This window comes from Peromyscus leucopus, chromosome 14 (genome assembly GCF_004664715.2).
Source record: "Peromyscus leucopus breed LL Stock chromosome 14, UCI_PerLeu_2.1, whole genome shotgun sequence".
Classification (NCBI taxonomy): domain Eukaryota; kingdom Metazoa; phylum Chordata; class Mammalia; order Rodentia; family Cricetidae; genus Peromyscus; species Peromyscus leucopus.
The window spans coordinates 49,392,874-49,406,885 of NC_051075.1; the positions used below are offsets into that span (position 1 = coordinate 49,392,874).

General features: G+C 40.3%; 1 protein-coding gene across 1 annotated transcript in view; it reads right to left on the reverse strand.

Annotated features, from left to right (window-relative positions):
• LOC114698702 (synaptojanin 2 binding protein) overlaps positions 1-12,081 on the reverse strand; it is a 35,988-nt gene extending 23,907 nt beyond the window's left edge. Inside the window, exon 1 of the mRNA XM_028877506.2 lies at positions 11,882-12,081. Within this exon, the coding sequence (XP_028733339.1) occupies positions 11,882-11,945 (64 nt within the window). The 5' untranslated portion in view covers positions 11,946-12,081. The remainder of the gene's footprint in view (positions 1-11,881) is intronic.
• Positions 12,082-14,012: the final 1,931 nt, after the last annotated feature.

The following is a 14,012-nucleotide window of genomic DNA, read 5'->3' on the forward strand; positions in this document are numbered from 1 at the left end:
CCAATATCAAACTGGATGCTGCCCTTCTCACTTCTCCTTTCCTTCTTTTCTTAATACTACTAGTTGCACCCTGCCTTATAAAATTCTTGTCTAGATTTCTTCAACACAGATCCAAGAGATGTCTAACCAGACTTTTAACCAGTTACTATTACAAGATTACCAGTCCCTAGCTATGGAGTCCGAGACCTGCAGCACCTGGTTACATCCTGATGATGAAGATCAAGATTGCCCAAAGAACCTCGATGCCCTGATTTAGCAGGAAGTAGTCTAATGATAACATCACCCCCTTTCCTGTGACCCGATTGTTTATTAATAAAATACAAAAAAAGGGGGGGATGTAAGCCCCTCAAGCCACTTGAGTGGCCCAGGTTCCACCCACAGAATAACTTTCCTAACTGCTGGACCCTGCCCCCACCCTGCACAGGAATGGCCAGGCCCCTTCCCCTAGGACCTCTAACTGCCAAGTTCCACCTACAGAATATTCTAACTGCCCTAACTGCTGGACGCTGGCCCCACCCTACAGAGCAAAAAGCCCAATCTCTGAACATGAAATCCCACCATCTCCACCCTGGAAAACTCCACCCTGAAAATGTCCACCCCCTTCCCAAGAAGCTCTATATAAGCTCTCTATCCTGTTCAGTTTGCTGCTGTTTCTTGCTTGAGGAAAGGCAGCCACCCTCCTGGTTTTTTCCCTCTCAATAAATCTCATGTGTGAGGTTTGTTGTGTGGTGCGACTTTGTGGTATTCCTTGGCTTCCAGCTGCCAGGATACCTTTCCATTCAAGCTGCAATGCTTACACATTCTACATGCCCACTGTCTCATTTAATCTTCTTACCAAACACATTAAGTATTATTTGGTATTTTACAGATGAATAGTTTTATTTTATTAAACTATAATTACATCATTTCCCCCTTCTTTTTCTCCCTTCCCTCCTCCCATGTACCCCTCACTTCACTGCCTCAAAAATCCATGTGGCCTCCCCTTCTTTAACCACTGTTATTACATATACATCTAAACTAACAAATATAACTTGCTGAGTCTGTTCAGTGTTGTCTGCATGTATAATGTTTCTAGGGCTGACCACCCGCTACTGAATAACCAATCAAGAACCTCATCCCTGGGAATGACTAATTCTCCCTCTCTCAGCAGTTATCAAATTGCCTGTGGCTCTTCAGGTAAGGGTGGAGTTCCATAAGATTTCCCCAGTCACACTGGCAGGTCAACGGGTGTCACTGGTTAAAATGCAAACAATTGACTACGGGGTACCTAGCCCCTATTGATACATCGGCAACCCAACCCTTACAACTAAGGCTCGGGGAACATTTCAAAAGAAGGGGCATAAAAACTCTAAGAGGCAGAAAACCAGTAAGTCTGCTGTGAGGTTGCTTCTTCTAAATACAACTGGGAAGCCACACTCATGGAACCTCCCAGGATCCCCTGAATATCACTCCCCTTTTCTGTTTCCAGTGTTCAAGGCCTCATTTCTAAGGTTACATGCAAGCAGCTCTTGCCCCACTAAAGTCTATTCTAGACAGAGCAGTTGTAAGGGCAGGCACTATTTAAGCACTTTAAATAATATTATTTTATTTTTATTTTTATTATTATTATTATTATTATTATTATTATTATATTATTGGTAAAGTGCTTAGAAATACCTGGTGCAGTATTAACATTATAAAGATATAAAACAGTAAAAATATATAATCTTCAAGTATGTAATTAAGTTCTAATAATACTTGGAATAGACACATAAAGAGAAGTAACTTGTACCAAGTCTCGTTATTACATGGTTAAGCTTAATCGGCATTCAGTCATTCTTATTCTTTCTTCCACCAAAGGAGCAAGATAATATCTGGGGCAAAATGATAGTACAGATTAATACAGTGATATCACGGTCAAGACTGACAGTAGACTAAATAAATGAGAGTATGCAAAGATTCACTCTGATTTTTAAATACTATATTCTTCTATTTTGACACTCAGTTCTCTGTGACTAGTACAGAAACTTGTCTCCACAGTAGCTGCTCAATAAATATAAATGAATAGAAAATAGATGGCTCACATGAGCAATTCAGGAGGTTAAACAATTAAGGCATTTTAAATCCCAACAATTACATTCTTTAGAGAAACTCTGTTCCTAATATAAAATGTCTCTTGTTTGTTACTTATTGAGGAACCTGCCGGACTCCATTTTGAAGGCAGAAGCCATTGTGCTGTGTTGTTAAAAATAAGTTTCTATTTACTAAGTTGCCCTTTGTTTCCTGGAACCTGACCTTGCCCAACTCATGACCTTGACTTGTTTTTGTGATACCTTTACCCTTCCTGACCATGCCTGAACCTTCCCTAATCACATGGTGACTACATGATAGTTTGGTTTTTGTTTGTGAGCTTTTTCTGTATTTCCTTATTGCCCCATTGTCTCTCTTCTGTAAAACTACTCAATGATTTTACTCCTTAAAAGGGGCCCAAGAAATGGATTCAGGGCTGCTCTCTTCAACCTGACTTAGGAAGCAGTCACCCGCCAGCTCTTGGGTACACCCCAATAAAAAAATCAAGTTTGCTTCAAATTTGGCTCAAATTGTGGTAGTGGTCTTATTCTCGCTGTTGGGATTATCACTTAGAATTATAGTAATGAATGCACTGACAAATAAAGGAAACCTTTAACCTCAGAGAACAGAAAGATGATGCAACCATTAAAAAGCATTACACACGATTGGTCCTTCCGTATCCTATCTTCCTGGTATCTCATCTGATGGGCTAAAAAAAGTACAGCCTAGCAAAGATGTTTGAAGGTACTATCTTTCCAAATATGCAGTATAAACTCTTTCCATGGTTCTGAAAGCTTGTTTTTCAACTATCTCGGTAAACATAATTATTCCTCTTACTTCGTAATAAACAACTGACTAGGTACTGAATTTATGCATTTCATCTATTAGACCATGTTTCCCCCTGGCTCTCTTATTTTCCACAATGAAATTATGTAATCTCTTTAGTTTTGCCTCCTATAACAATCCGGACCCATTTTACTACGACTGCCTTTCTTCATGTTTTAAATTAAAATATAATCACAACACTCCCTACTTTCCTCTCCTCCCTCCAACCCTTCCATGTACACCTCCCTACCTCTCAAATCCATGGCCTCTTTTTCTTTAACTGTGGAACTAATATCTTTTCAATCTTTTTCTACTACTTCTTACTCAACACATAGTAAACTTTATATGTAGGGGCATGAAACCATAGTTTGAGGTACAAGGGGAGAGTAACATTATCTAACTTCTTTCCAAAACACCTGTGAAAGGCACCTCTAGTTATTGGTACCCTCCACCCCCACGGTGTACCACTGAATCTGAATCTATAAGAAACAGAACATACCTTATGAAAATTCACAGGTCTTACATTCCTTTTCTTAGGAGGAGGTACTTTTAGCACATGTCCATCATTACTCTCGGTCATGGTCTAGGTGTGTTTTCCACCAAGGACTCACGTACCACAGGCTCAGTTGCCAGACTGTGCCATTTGTGAGAAGTGATAGAGAGGTAGAACCTAATGATAAAGTTATGTCACTGAAGGGGAATGCCCTTTCTCTGCCTCTTAGCTTCCATGAAATGAACAACTTTCTTATATACTCATTATAAGACTAAAAGCAACAGAGCTTACAAAGGCTGAAACCATGAACCAAAATGAACCTTCCTTCCATGTAAATTATTGATATCAGGAATTTTTGTCATAGTTGTAGAAAGCTAAGGCATTCTCCTATTGTACTGCAAAACTATTAGAACCAGAGATGATTTCTCGTTCTATATTATAGTATTTGCAATTCCTAATCATAATGTAGGTACATATTGAACACAGTTTTACTTTATTTTTCTAATCCTGTGAAAGCAACAATTCTGGTTCAATTTCCTTTGATATTGCATTTAATCAAATATAATCACTGGCTACTTTTCTGCTTAGTAAAATGTTTCTATAGTTTAGTGCCAAAGAGCTTGCTTTTCTACTTATCCCAAATAATGCCTACATATATTACTTTAACATTTTTTCTTAAGAATTTCTTCTTAGATCTGATCCTTAACATAATCTCAAAACACAATTATATATTTCTCTCTTTTGCAGGGCTCTCCAGCCATTCCTTCCTCTTGTTTATGACACCTTAGCTGTTTCTTAGCTATAGTAATAACAGCTTATGTCCAACCTTTCAGTGTTTCTTAACTGCATCTAGTGAAGACCACTGTTTGACTTTGAAAGCTGGGCAGTGGCATTATTAGTTCTCTTAAAAGTATCCCATTATAATATTCTACATCTATCAGTTTGGTAATTGCACTTACTGACCACTTTGTGTCACAAACTAAAGCACTAGGAAAACAAAAATAAAATATATGTTCTTTTTCTAACAGTTGTGTTGTGTAGACAAGGTCTCACTATATTACACTGACTAGCAATGTAGACGAGGCAGGATTTGAACTCACAGAGACTTGCCTGCCTCTGCCTTTGCCTCCCAAATGTTGGAATTAAAGGCATGCACTACCATTCCTAGTGAAATATATGTTCTTTAAAAAAAAAAAAAAAAAAAAAGAATGCTTCAAAGTGAAGTACAGAGACAAGATACAAGCAAAAAAGCAAATAATAATGACCAAACCTACAGTATTTAGTCTGGATTTTAATTCCACACAGTCCAATTCTGCCTCAGAGAGCTATGTGACAACAGAATTCAATGTTTCTTCATTTGTAAAATGGAGATAACCATTCTACCTGTTCCTTACTGGGGGGGAGGGGGGGGGCCTTTGGCAATACACGGAAGGTAATCTACAATTCATATATGACATTGATAATAAGGCGGCTTTTAGCCTGGGTAAAGACAACTTCCAGAAATGATTCTTAAGCTCAGTCTTAACCATTGAAGAGGAGGAGGAAGATATTAAGATGGAATCTAAGGGAAAAATTGATTCCACAGTTACACTGCATATTCTCCACAATTCAATCTCTACTTACCTCAGCAATTTCTCTCTTGAATCTCCTAAAGTTCTCCTATATTCAGATTTATGTATTCACTGATCTCTTAGAAATACATTTTTCTAATTTTCTTCTTGTTATTATGGCTAAAGCTATTATCACCCCCGACCCTGGCACTAAAACCTGTCCCTACTATAAAGCCACTAAGTTCAATCTTCTTTAAACTACCAAAAGGGCCCACAGCTCTTTTCCAGTATGAAGTCTGGGATGGTTTATCTTTATTGTTGATTGTATTTAAAATCACCTAGGAAGCAAACTTCTGGCTATATTTATGAGAGTGTGCCTGGAAACCTTAACAGAAAGGAAGGCTTGTCCTGAATGAAGGTGGAGCCACTCTACGGCCTGGGATAAACTCTGAATGAAAAGGAAAACAGTGAGCAGAATGCCAGCATTCTTCTCTCTCCCTCCTAACTGTGGGGGGAATATTACCAGCCACCTCAAGTTCCTGCTCTTGGGCCTTTCCTGGCATGATGGATGTTGCCCTCAAACTATAAAACAAAATATACCCTTCCTTCCCTAAACCATTGTTGTCGATATTTTGCTATAGTGATGAGAAAAACAATACAGGGTCAGACTGGCATGCTCTTCCATGCATCCCTCTTCATTTGCTTTCCTGCTACATACATACCCCTCACAGTCCTTAATCACATGAGTATAGGCAATGAGATTTAACCCTCTGCATGTGAATACTATATCTCTATTGTACTGTAAATTCCATACAGGGCTAAATTTCCTACAGTCAGAGAAAACAGAGCAAACGTATAGCACTCTAGTCTCCAGTCTATTTAAGAGATGCAGGAAGGAACAAATCAGAAAACTGTTAGCAATAACTGCAGTTAGTGGTTAGGTGACACACATGACTGAAAAATCCTAAGTACTTTGATGTAATGTTCTGTTTTCAGGTCCTCATCCTCATGTGCCTGCAGCTCTACCAACGTCAAAACCTACAAACTTTCTCCACAATGGATTTTTCCAGTCTTTTTGCATGCATCAAATCCCGGGAGGATATAAGGCATGCCATAACAAAATCAAAGCCAGGGGAAAGGTCAGCAATTTCTTAGGTGTTGGGAGGAAATACCTGGTACAAGAGAATCAACAGACCTAGAGTAGAATCTTCTGATTCTTACTGGCCTTAGATCTTGGGAAAGTCTTTAACTTCCCTAAGATAATGTCTTAATCTGATAGTGCAGATTAAATACCTACTACTTAAGAGTTCCATAAGAACTAAATAAGCCTATGTGACTATAAACAGAGACTCATTTTGCCAGGACAAAATATAAAATACAAGTACAAAATATACAGTAATTAATACACTTCCAGAAAGATACTTCCTTAATTATTCTTTATGAAAGTATTATGTTAACTATCCCTTCCTTTGAAAGGCCTCTAAAGACTATAGGGAAATGGAGTGTTTCTTCTTCCCTTTCTAAAGACGGCAGTCTGGGAGTAACTTGCTGAAACACACTGATCCCTTATGTCTGAATATTGGAATCCTAATATTACTCAGTTGCAGTAGAACTGTCTTTGTGCTCAATCTCTGGTAGAAAGAATAAGTTAGTCTTGTCATATTGCTTAGAGTAATGAGTCTTTACAACTTTAAGATCTCTAAATTTGATATAGGAAAAAGTGAGTTTTCAAGTACAACCAAGCTGAACTTGTTCATAAAGGATAAAAGATGTACTGTTCAACCTTTGAAAGCATTTGGTATTATGACTACTGCCTTTAACTGCCTTTAACAATTCTTTAGATCACCAGCTAATCGAAAACTGGCAGAACCTGGGGACCAGAGAGATAGCAGCTCAGCAGTTAAGAGCATTTGTTGCTCTTGCAGAGGACCTGGGTTCAGTTCCCAGAACCCACCCATATAGCTCACAACCACCTATAATTCCAGTTTCGGGCTTTTATCACCCTCTTCTGGCTTCTGTGAGCACCAGGCACACACATGGTGAACATACTAATGCAGGCAAAACACTCATACAGATTAAAACATTTGTAAATCTTTTTTTTTTTTTTTTTTTTTTTTTCTTCGAGACAGGGTTTCTCTGTGTAGCTTTGCGCCTTTCCTGGAACTCACTTGGTAGCCCAGGCTGGCTTCAAACTCACAAAGATCCACCTGCCTCTGCCTCCTGAGTGCTCGGATTAAAGGCATGCGCCACCACCGCCCGGCTTGTAAATCTTTTTTTTTTAATGACTAATTAATTAAAATAACAAGAGGAATGAGCCCAAGAACAAAAAGCAGAACAGCCTTCTGAATCAAAGACTGCCAAGACCTTTCTTACAATGCTGAGGAAGTAAGCGCAGGACAAAGACCACACTACATGCCATTTCCCTCTCACTACTTAGACACTCATTTCATTCTTGTCATTTTCCCATGATTGTGGATTTGTTTGTCTGTTTTTTCAGTAGGTTCATTTGCCTTACAAAACTGCAAATATCCAAGATTCTTGTCTGACATCATTCTGGCACAAAGAGGTAATCAATCATACACACCTTCACCCAGTAAAACCAGACAATGCTGCCTATAAAAAGAACTGTATACGTAGAATCAGAGGCTTCTCATATTTCTCCTGTAGAAAGACTCCCATAGCACTATCAAAATTACACAGTTTTTAGTGGTAATTACTGACTTCTTCCCTGTGTATCTTCATGATGTCACCATGAAGATTCTGAGACCAGCAGTGCCACAGACCAGGAACTAGTTCCACAAGCAGGAACTTGAAACCTTTCCTTGTTTACTGAACCAACAAACATCCAATGATTGTTTTTAACAAGTTCAATTCTAAATTTGTAATTACTTTTTCTTAGAAAGTGCTATGATTTACATCAATATAATGGTTAGTCTTGGTTTTCAATTTTACTAGATCTCAAATCAACTAGGAGATTAACCACGAACGAACATGTAAGTGATTTTCAAGTGTAGGAAGTACCTTCTAATGTCAACCAGATATGCAGTCCAAGGGAAAAAGCTTCCTTTTAAAGCCTTATTCCCTTCACACTTCCCTGGTGAGTTTAATCACCCTGTTGGTTGAGACCATCTCCCCTACTGCTGTTGCCTCTGCTGCTGCTACATTTCTTCCCTGCTATCAGAATCCAGTGTCTTTGGGCTTGTAGTATGGATTAAAGGTCAGTGGCTCCCCAGGAATCCTCCAGATCTTCAGCACCAGATTGGATCTGCTGAGGCATCCAGCCTCATGGACTGAGTAGCTACCAGGTTCTCAACCTCTTCACTGGGAAAACAAGCACTGTTGGACTGCTCAGACCTTATCAAGTACGACCATCTAATAAATCTCCCTTTTAATATACATATTCATTCTATTGATTCTATTCCTCTAGAGAACCCTGACTAATAACAATGACTAATATTTGGAAATAATTATGAATTCCAGAAGCCACTCAATGGATAAATACATTCTTTATTTTTAAACAAATAACTATACAACACAGAAATTAAATTGCTTTTGTGTAAAAACATGTTACCTAGATATAATTATTCCTCTATTTAATAGTCTCTTGGAGCTTTCCCTACCTCTAAATGTTTGAAGGAAATACTAAAACTAGAAACTTTAGATCTGTAAGATCAATGCTTAGAATTTAGGCAATGCCCATTTAAATGTCCAAAAGTTCAAACAGTGATATTATGTTGAATTAAGTGCTTAGAGCAAAAATAATATCAGAAATCTGCTCTCATTGGAAGACCCTGGAAATACTGTGATACTACTGCAAAGAGACTATATCAAAGTACATTAGGTTCTTGCCTGAAGGCACGAAAAAAAAACCTCAAACATCATAAAAAGTAGTATCATGGTAGGATAATTAGGTTAAAGAACTTGATGCCTATGGACTTGTAAAGCAATTAGATCCTAAGAAAAAGAAGTATCAAAAGATGAAAAGTACATAAAAATAGACTTTTATTTAAAGATCTGAGGCTGGTGGGTTAGATGACTCAGTGGTAGAAGTACTTGCCATCAAGTTGCCAACCTGATTTCAATCCCATGGACCCCCTTGATAGAAGGAGAAAACTGACTTCTGAAAGTTGTCCTCTGAGCTCTACAGGCCCCTTTGCCCTGAGAGGATGACAGAGTTGCAGCCATCTTAGAGAAGGGTCAGACTGGGGGCAGCAGGCCCTGGGAAACTCATCAGAGGATGTGCTGCCCCCTAGACCCAGACAATTAAGAGCCACATAAAAAATGAATTCCAGACATTTCCTGCCATAACCTAAAGGATATGATAGATTATATACCATAGCTGTTTCCTACAGATAAGAAATGGGATGTCTAGTTGTCAGAGAAAGTGGACCTGCTAATGATATAGATACGATGACATAAACTGCTAGAAGACAGGACAGTTTCCTTGCAGCTGCCAACTCTCCAATCAGTTCAAACCAAGAATCACCAACCTGAAGTAAGCACCAATCCTGAGCCTGTAACTATATAGAGCTGGAACTCCCCTAGACCCCCCCCGACCCTAACCACTATAAAAATCCTATCCTGTTACTGCGTGGGGTCCCTTCTCACTCCACCGCTAGAACCGACGAGGGGCCCAGGTTTGAACTCGTGAATGAGAAGACTCTTTGCTTCAGATCAGTTTCCTAGTGGTCTTTGGGGACATCAGACTTTGGGTGCAACAGCCCCACACACAAATAACTAAATAAATATAATAAAATCCATTTCTACCATGTTAACCTTAAAAGTCATTGATACTGAGAGAAGAATTGTATGAAATAAGAAAATTCAAGACACTTGGGCATACTGAAAAGCCTCTGAACTAGTTTCTGAGCTTATCTTAGGTTTCTGCTGCTATGACAAAACACCAAGACACAAGCAACTACGGAATGAAAGGACTTATTTAATCTTACACTTTCAAGTAACAGTCTATCATGAAGAGAAGTCAGGGCAGGAACTCAAGGCAGGAGCACGGAGACAGGAACTGGAGCGGTGCCGCTTACTGGCTTGCTCCTCATGACTTACTCAGCCTGCTTTCTTACAATCCAGGACTGCCTGCTCAGGGTAGCACTCACCGCCCACAGTGAGCTGGATCCTCCCACATCAATCATCAATCAAGAAAATGCCCCCACAGGCTTGCCAGGTATTTTCTCAATTGAAGTTTCTCTTCCCAGATAATTCTAGCTTCTGCCAAGCTGACTAAAAAAAAAAAAAAAAAAAAAAAACACCCAACCAGGACAGAGCTTCTATATAAACCACAAAGATTAGCAGTGAGTTACTCCCATAAATAGGACCTGTAGCAACGCCCGCGTTACTACCCATTCACCATGTACGAGCCAGGGGCTGAGGATTGAAAAGAGACAAGACAGAGGGTCGGTCATTCGACTCAGTAGAATGTCCTTTAGTGAAGGAGGGAAGAAGCCTTAAATACAGACTTACAGTACAGCGGAAGAACCTGGGAGGGCAAAAATAAACTACAGATGTTTTACATTCTAGCATTCACCTTCGGTAAGCTGTTTAGGAGGAAGGAAACCAGCAGGGAATTAGCATAGGGAAGACATCTGTTCAAGGTCAGCAAGCAAGGCAACAGCTCCCCAAAAAAACGGGGGCCAGGGCCCAACAAAGACCAACTTTCAATTTTCTCATAGCAGGAAGACAAAAAGAATGACTAATTCTGAAAGTTGTGCTTTATACAGAATAATCTATCAGTAGTGATTAAGCTATTGCAAACTTATAGATGAGAGAAGTTGACAGAGTATTCTAAGTAGAATAGAAATTCACAGCAACCAATGATTTATTCAACTCTTCTCATTCAGTATTTAGCAGAATTTACTAAGGTCAATCTGGACATTCATTCACTAATGATAACAATAGTAGCAAATAAACACTGCTTGCCATATGTTAAGACAAGGTTCTAAATATTTCCCAGGGAGTAACTGGCTTCACCCTAACACTATATGTGAAACACTATGCATTTCATAACCATCTCCATTCTACAGAGAAGAAACTATAGCATACATCAATTAAATTACTCTGCCAATACATTAAAACCAACCAGACAAACAAAAAACTGATCAAATGTTAGATCAAAAACTTGGCCGGAAGTGGCTAACCCTTTACCTAAACTATTAGAGCCATAAAGAAAACAACCAAGATCAAGGGAGACAGACAGTAGCACTCGTAGTAATGTCAAAAGGCCAGCCCAACCATGAGCATCAATGAGGAAGACCGCACCGCAGGGCTGAGTGGGAAGGGAACTTTCCTGTCAGAATAACATGAAGTGCTTAAAGAATTGTTTAATCCATACTGAATCCAAATCCCTCATGATGGGACTAGAAAAACAGCATTTTCATTTTAATTTGTTTATTAAAGAAAAGTAAAAGCAAAAAAAAAAAAAAAAAGTCCAAATAATTCTGGGGTGGCGCTAGGTCTGGAAACTTCTGTAATAGTTATCCTCCTGCTTTAGCATTCCAGCTGAAACTGTAAATTCATTTCCCAGAAATGCAGACAGGGTCCCTAGCACCAGGGAAATTGCCATGCACCCAGAAAACCACACCGTTGATTGCTCTCCTTTTTACCTGAACGGGCCCACGTAGAAAGAGGAATGATGAGGGGGACCTGAATAACGGATGCGGCGTCTACTACAGGCTGACTAAACAGCGGGCGTTTTTCTAGACTTTTCGATTACTACCAGCAGGAAGAAACCTTTCCTGGCCATAAACGCCTGTGATAATTCGACTGGGTCGTGAAGCGGAGTCCCAGGGTCCGTTAACTAGCTAAAAAAAAAAAAAAAAAATGGACTCGTGCCCGATAGCGTTCTCGGACGCCACTCGGTCGGTCGGGCCGGCCTGCTCTCCAGCCAGGTAAACCCGGCTCCAAAAACCAACCAACCAGCTCAGCAATTCCTCCCTCCGAGTCCCGCGCCTACCCGAGGGTCCTCTCGTCAGGTTGATCTCTTCCTCCGTGACTAAATAATCCACCCGTCCGTTCATGTCGGACAGCTCTCCGGGCGGAAGCCCGGGGTCAGCGGGTGCTCCGCGCAGGTGAAGGTGAATCAAACTCCACGCCGCGTCCCCAGCATAGCTTTTACAGTTTCCTCGGCCGCCGGACCGGAAGAGGAAACCGTGGGCACTGGGAGCGCGGAGGATTCTGGGAGTGGTGGTTCCCCGCGCCCACCAGCATTTTCTGTTAACCTCGCTCCCGTCTCCAGGCAGATCCGTGCCGTGAGAAAGGTGCAATGCTGGCCTACGGTGGGAAAGCACGTGGGAAGGGGGGCTCGGAGAGAGAGAGAGGGTAATAAAGTTATGGGACATGATTAGATTGATACTGTTGGCACTTTAAATAACATCTCAAAATATCCACAAATGGAAAAACAGAGGGAAACAGAGGAAGGACTTTATCTTCTTATGAGCCTCAAACCACACTGGGAAAGACATCATCACAGGCAAACTACTAGTGAGATTGCATACTTGGGCAGGAAATTGTACCTTTTGTGTAGTATAGGCACAGTTCAATACATTCATGCCCTATGTAAGAGAACTTGGTAACACTGTGTCATGTTCATTCATTGGCGGTTCACTCTGTTAGTTAATAGAATTTATCCAAGGGGGGGGGATACAACTTCTCTGTCAAGCAAGTATTCACTGCTTAAAGCACATCTGAGAACCTGATAGTTACTCAGACCATAGGGCTGGGTGCCTCACAGCCCAAACCTGGCACCGAAGATAATGGGAAGTTACTGGAGAGTCACTGGTCCTCGGTCATTGATGAAAGCCTGCTTATGCTGGCTCTGAAGTCAGCAGAGGAATCAGCAGCAGCAACAAGATAAATTAGCTTGGTGGCCAGAGAGAAGACCGAATGAGCAAAAAGTGAATAATTTCCCTTCTACCCCTTCCCTTTTTATCTGGGATATTACCAGAAGGTGCTCCCACATTTGGAATAGGTCTTCCCACATCAATTAAGTTAGTTAAGACAATTCTTCAGTTGAGGAATCCTACTTAGATGATCTAATTGGTAGCAAGTTGACATTGAAATTAAACTATCACATTCCCTGCCATTTTGTTGGGTTTGTAGTATCTGGAAGTTTCTTGATTTTCTTTTATTTAATGAGGAGCATCATTGATTTTCCCCCTCCTGTGGTCTCTTTGGTGTGTTTATTTCTCTCTTCAGATGGAAATATTCCTTCCAGTGTCCTTGGTAGTGCTGCTTTGCTCATGAATTCATTTAACCTGCGTATATCATGGAAAGTTTTTCTCTTTTCCATCAATTAAGTTTGCTTGGTATATTAACTAGCCTGGGGCGGTAATTTTTTTTTTTTTTAAGAATTTGAAAAACACTGGTCTTGCTTTCATAGTTTAGACTGAAAAGTCAGCAGTTATTTTGATGGGCCTGTCTTTGTATTGCCTTGGCCCTTCTCTTTCAAAGTTTTTCAGTTACATACTTTTTTTGTTCTGTCCTGTCATGGAATATTAGTTTAAGATGTGTTATGTTGGAGGTCAGCTCCAGCCTGTTGAAGGGTTCTTGGAAAGAGAAGAGAAGAATGGGGAAGTAATAAATAGATATATAGACAGAGCCAACAAGAAAGACAGAGACACAGGATAGCTTCGGGAGGGCTCTGGGTCAATATCCAGCTCCCCCTCCCCCACAAGTTTAATCATGATGGGCTTTTTATACATCAGCAAGGGAAGGCGCAAAAGACTTCCCCGTTTCAAGGTTGAGGTATAAAGTACCAACAAGTGTAAACCCTTCAAAACACTTGGTAACCATGCCCTTGACCAAATCATCCCATTATGCAGCCCTTCTGGATAAAGCAAGCTCAGGCTTTCTGACCTTGAGTGAGGCCTTACTAGGAAGCCTCTGTGAGTCCCCACAGTGTTACATTTGTTTATGCTGTGGAATATTTGGTTAATGATACAAAGATGTGTTGCATTCTTTTCTGTTGCATTGGTTTAACTCTATAAGACAGTGTTATTTTGCCTGTCTAAAATACCTGATTGGTCTAATAAAGAGCTGAACAATCAGTACTTAGGCAGGAGAGAGGGACAGGTGGGGCTGCCAGG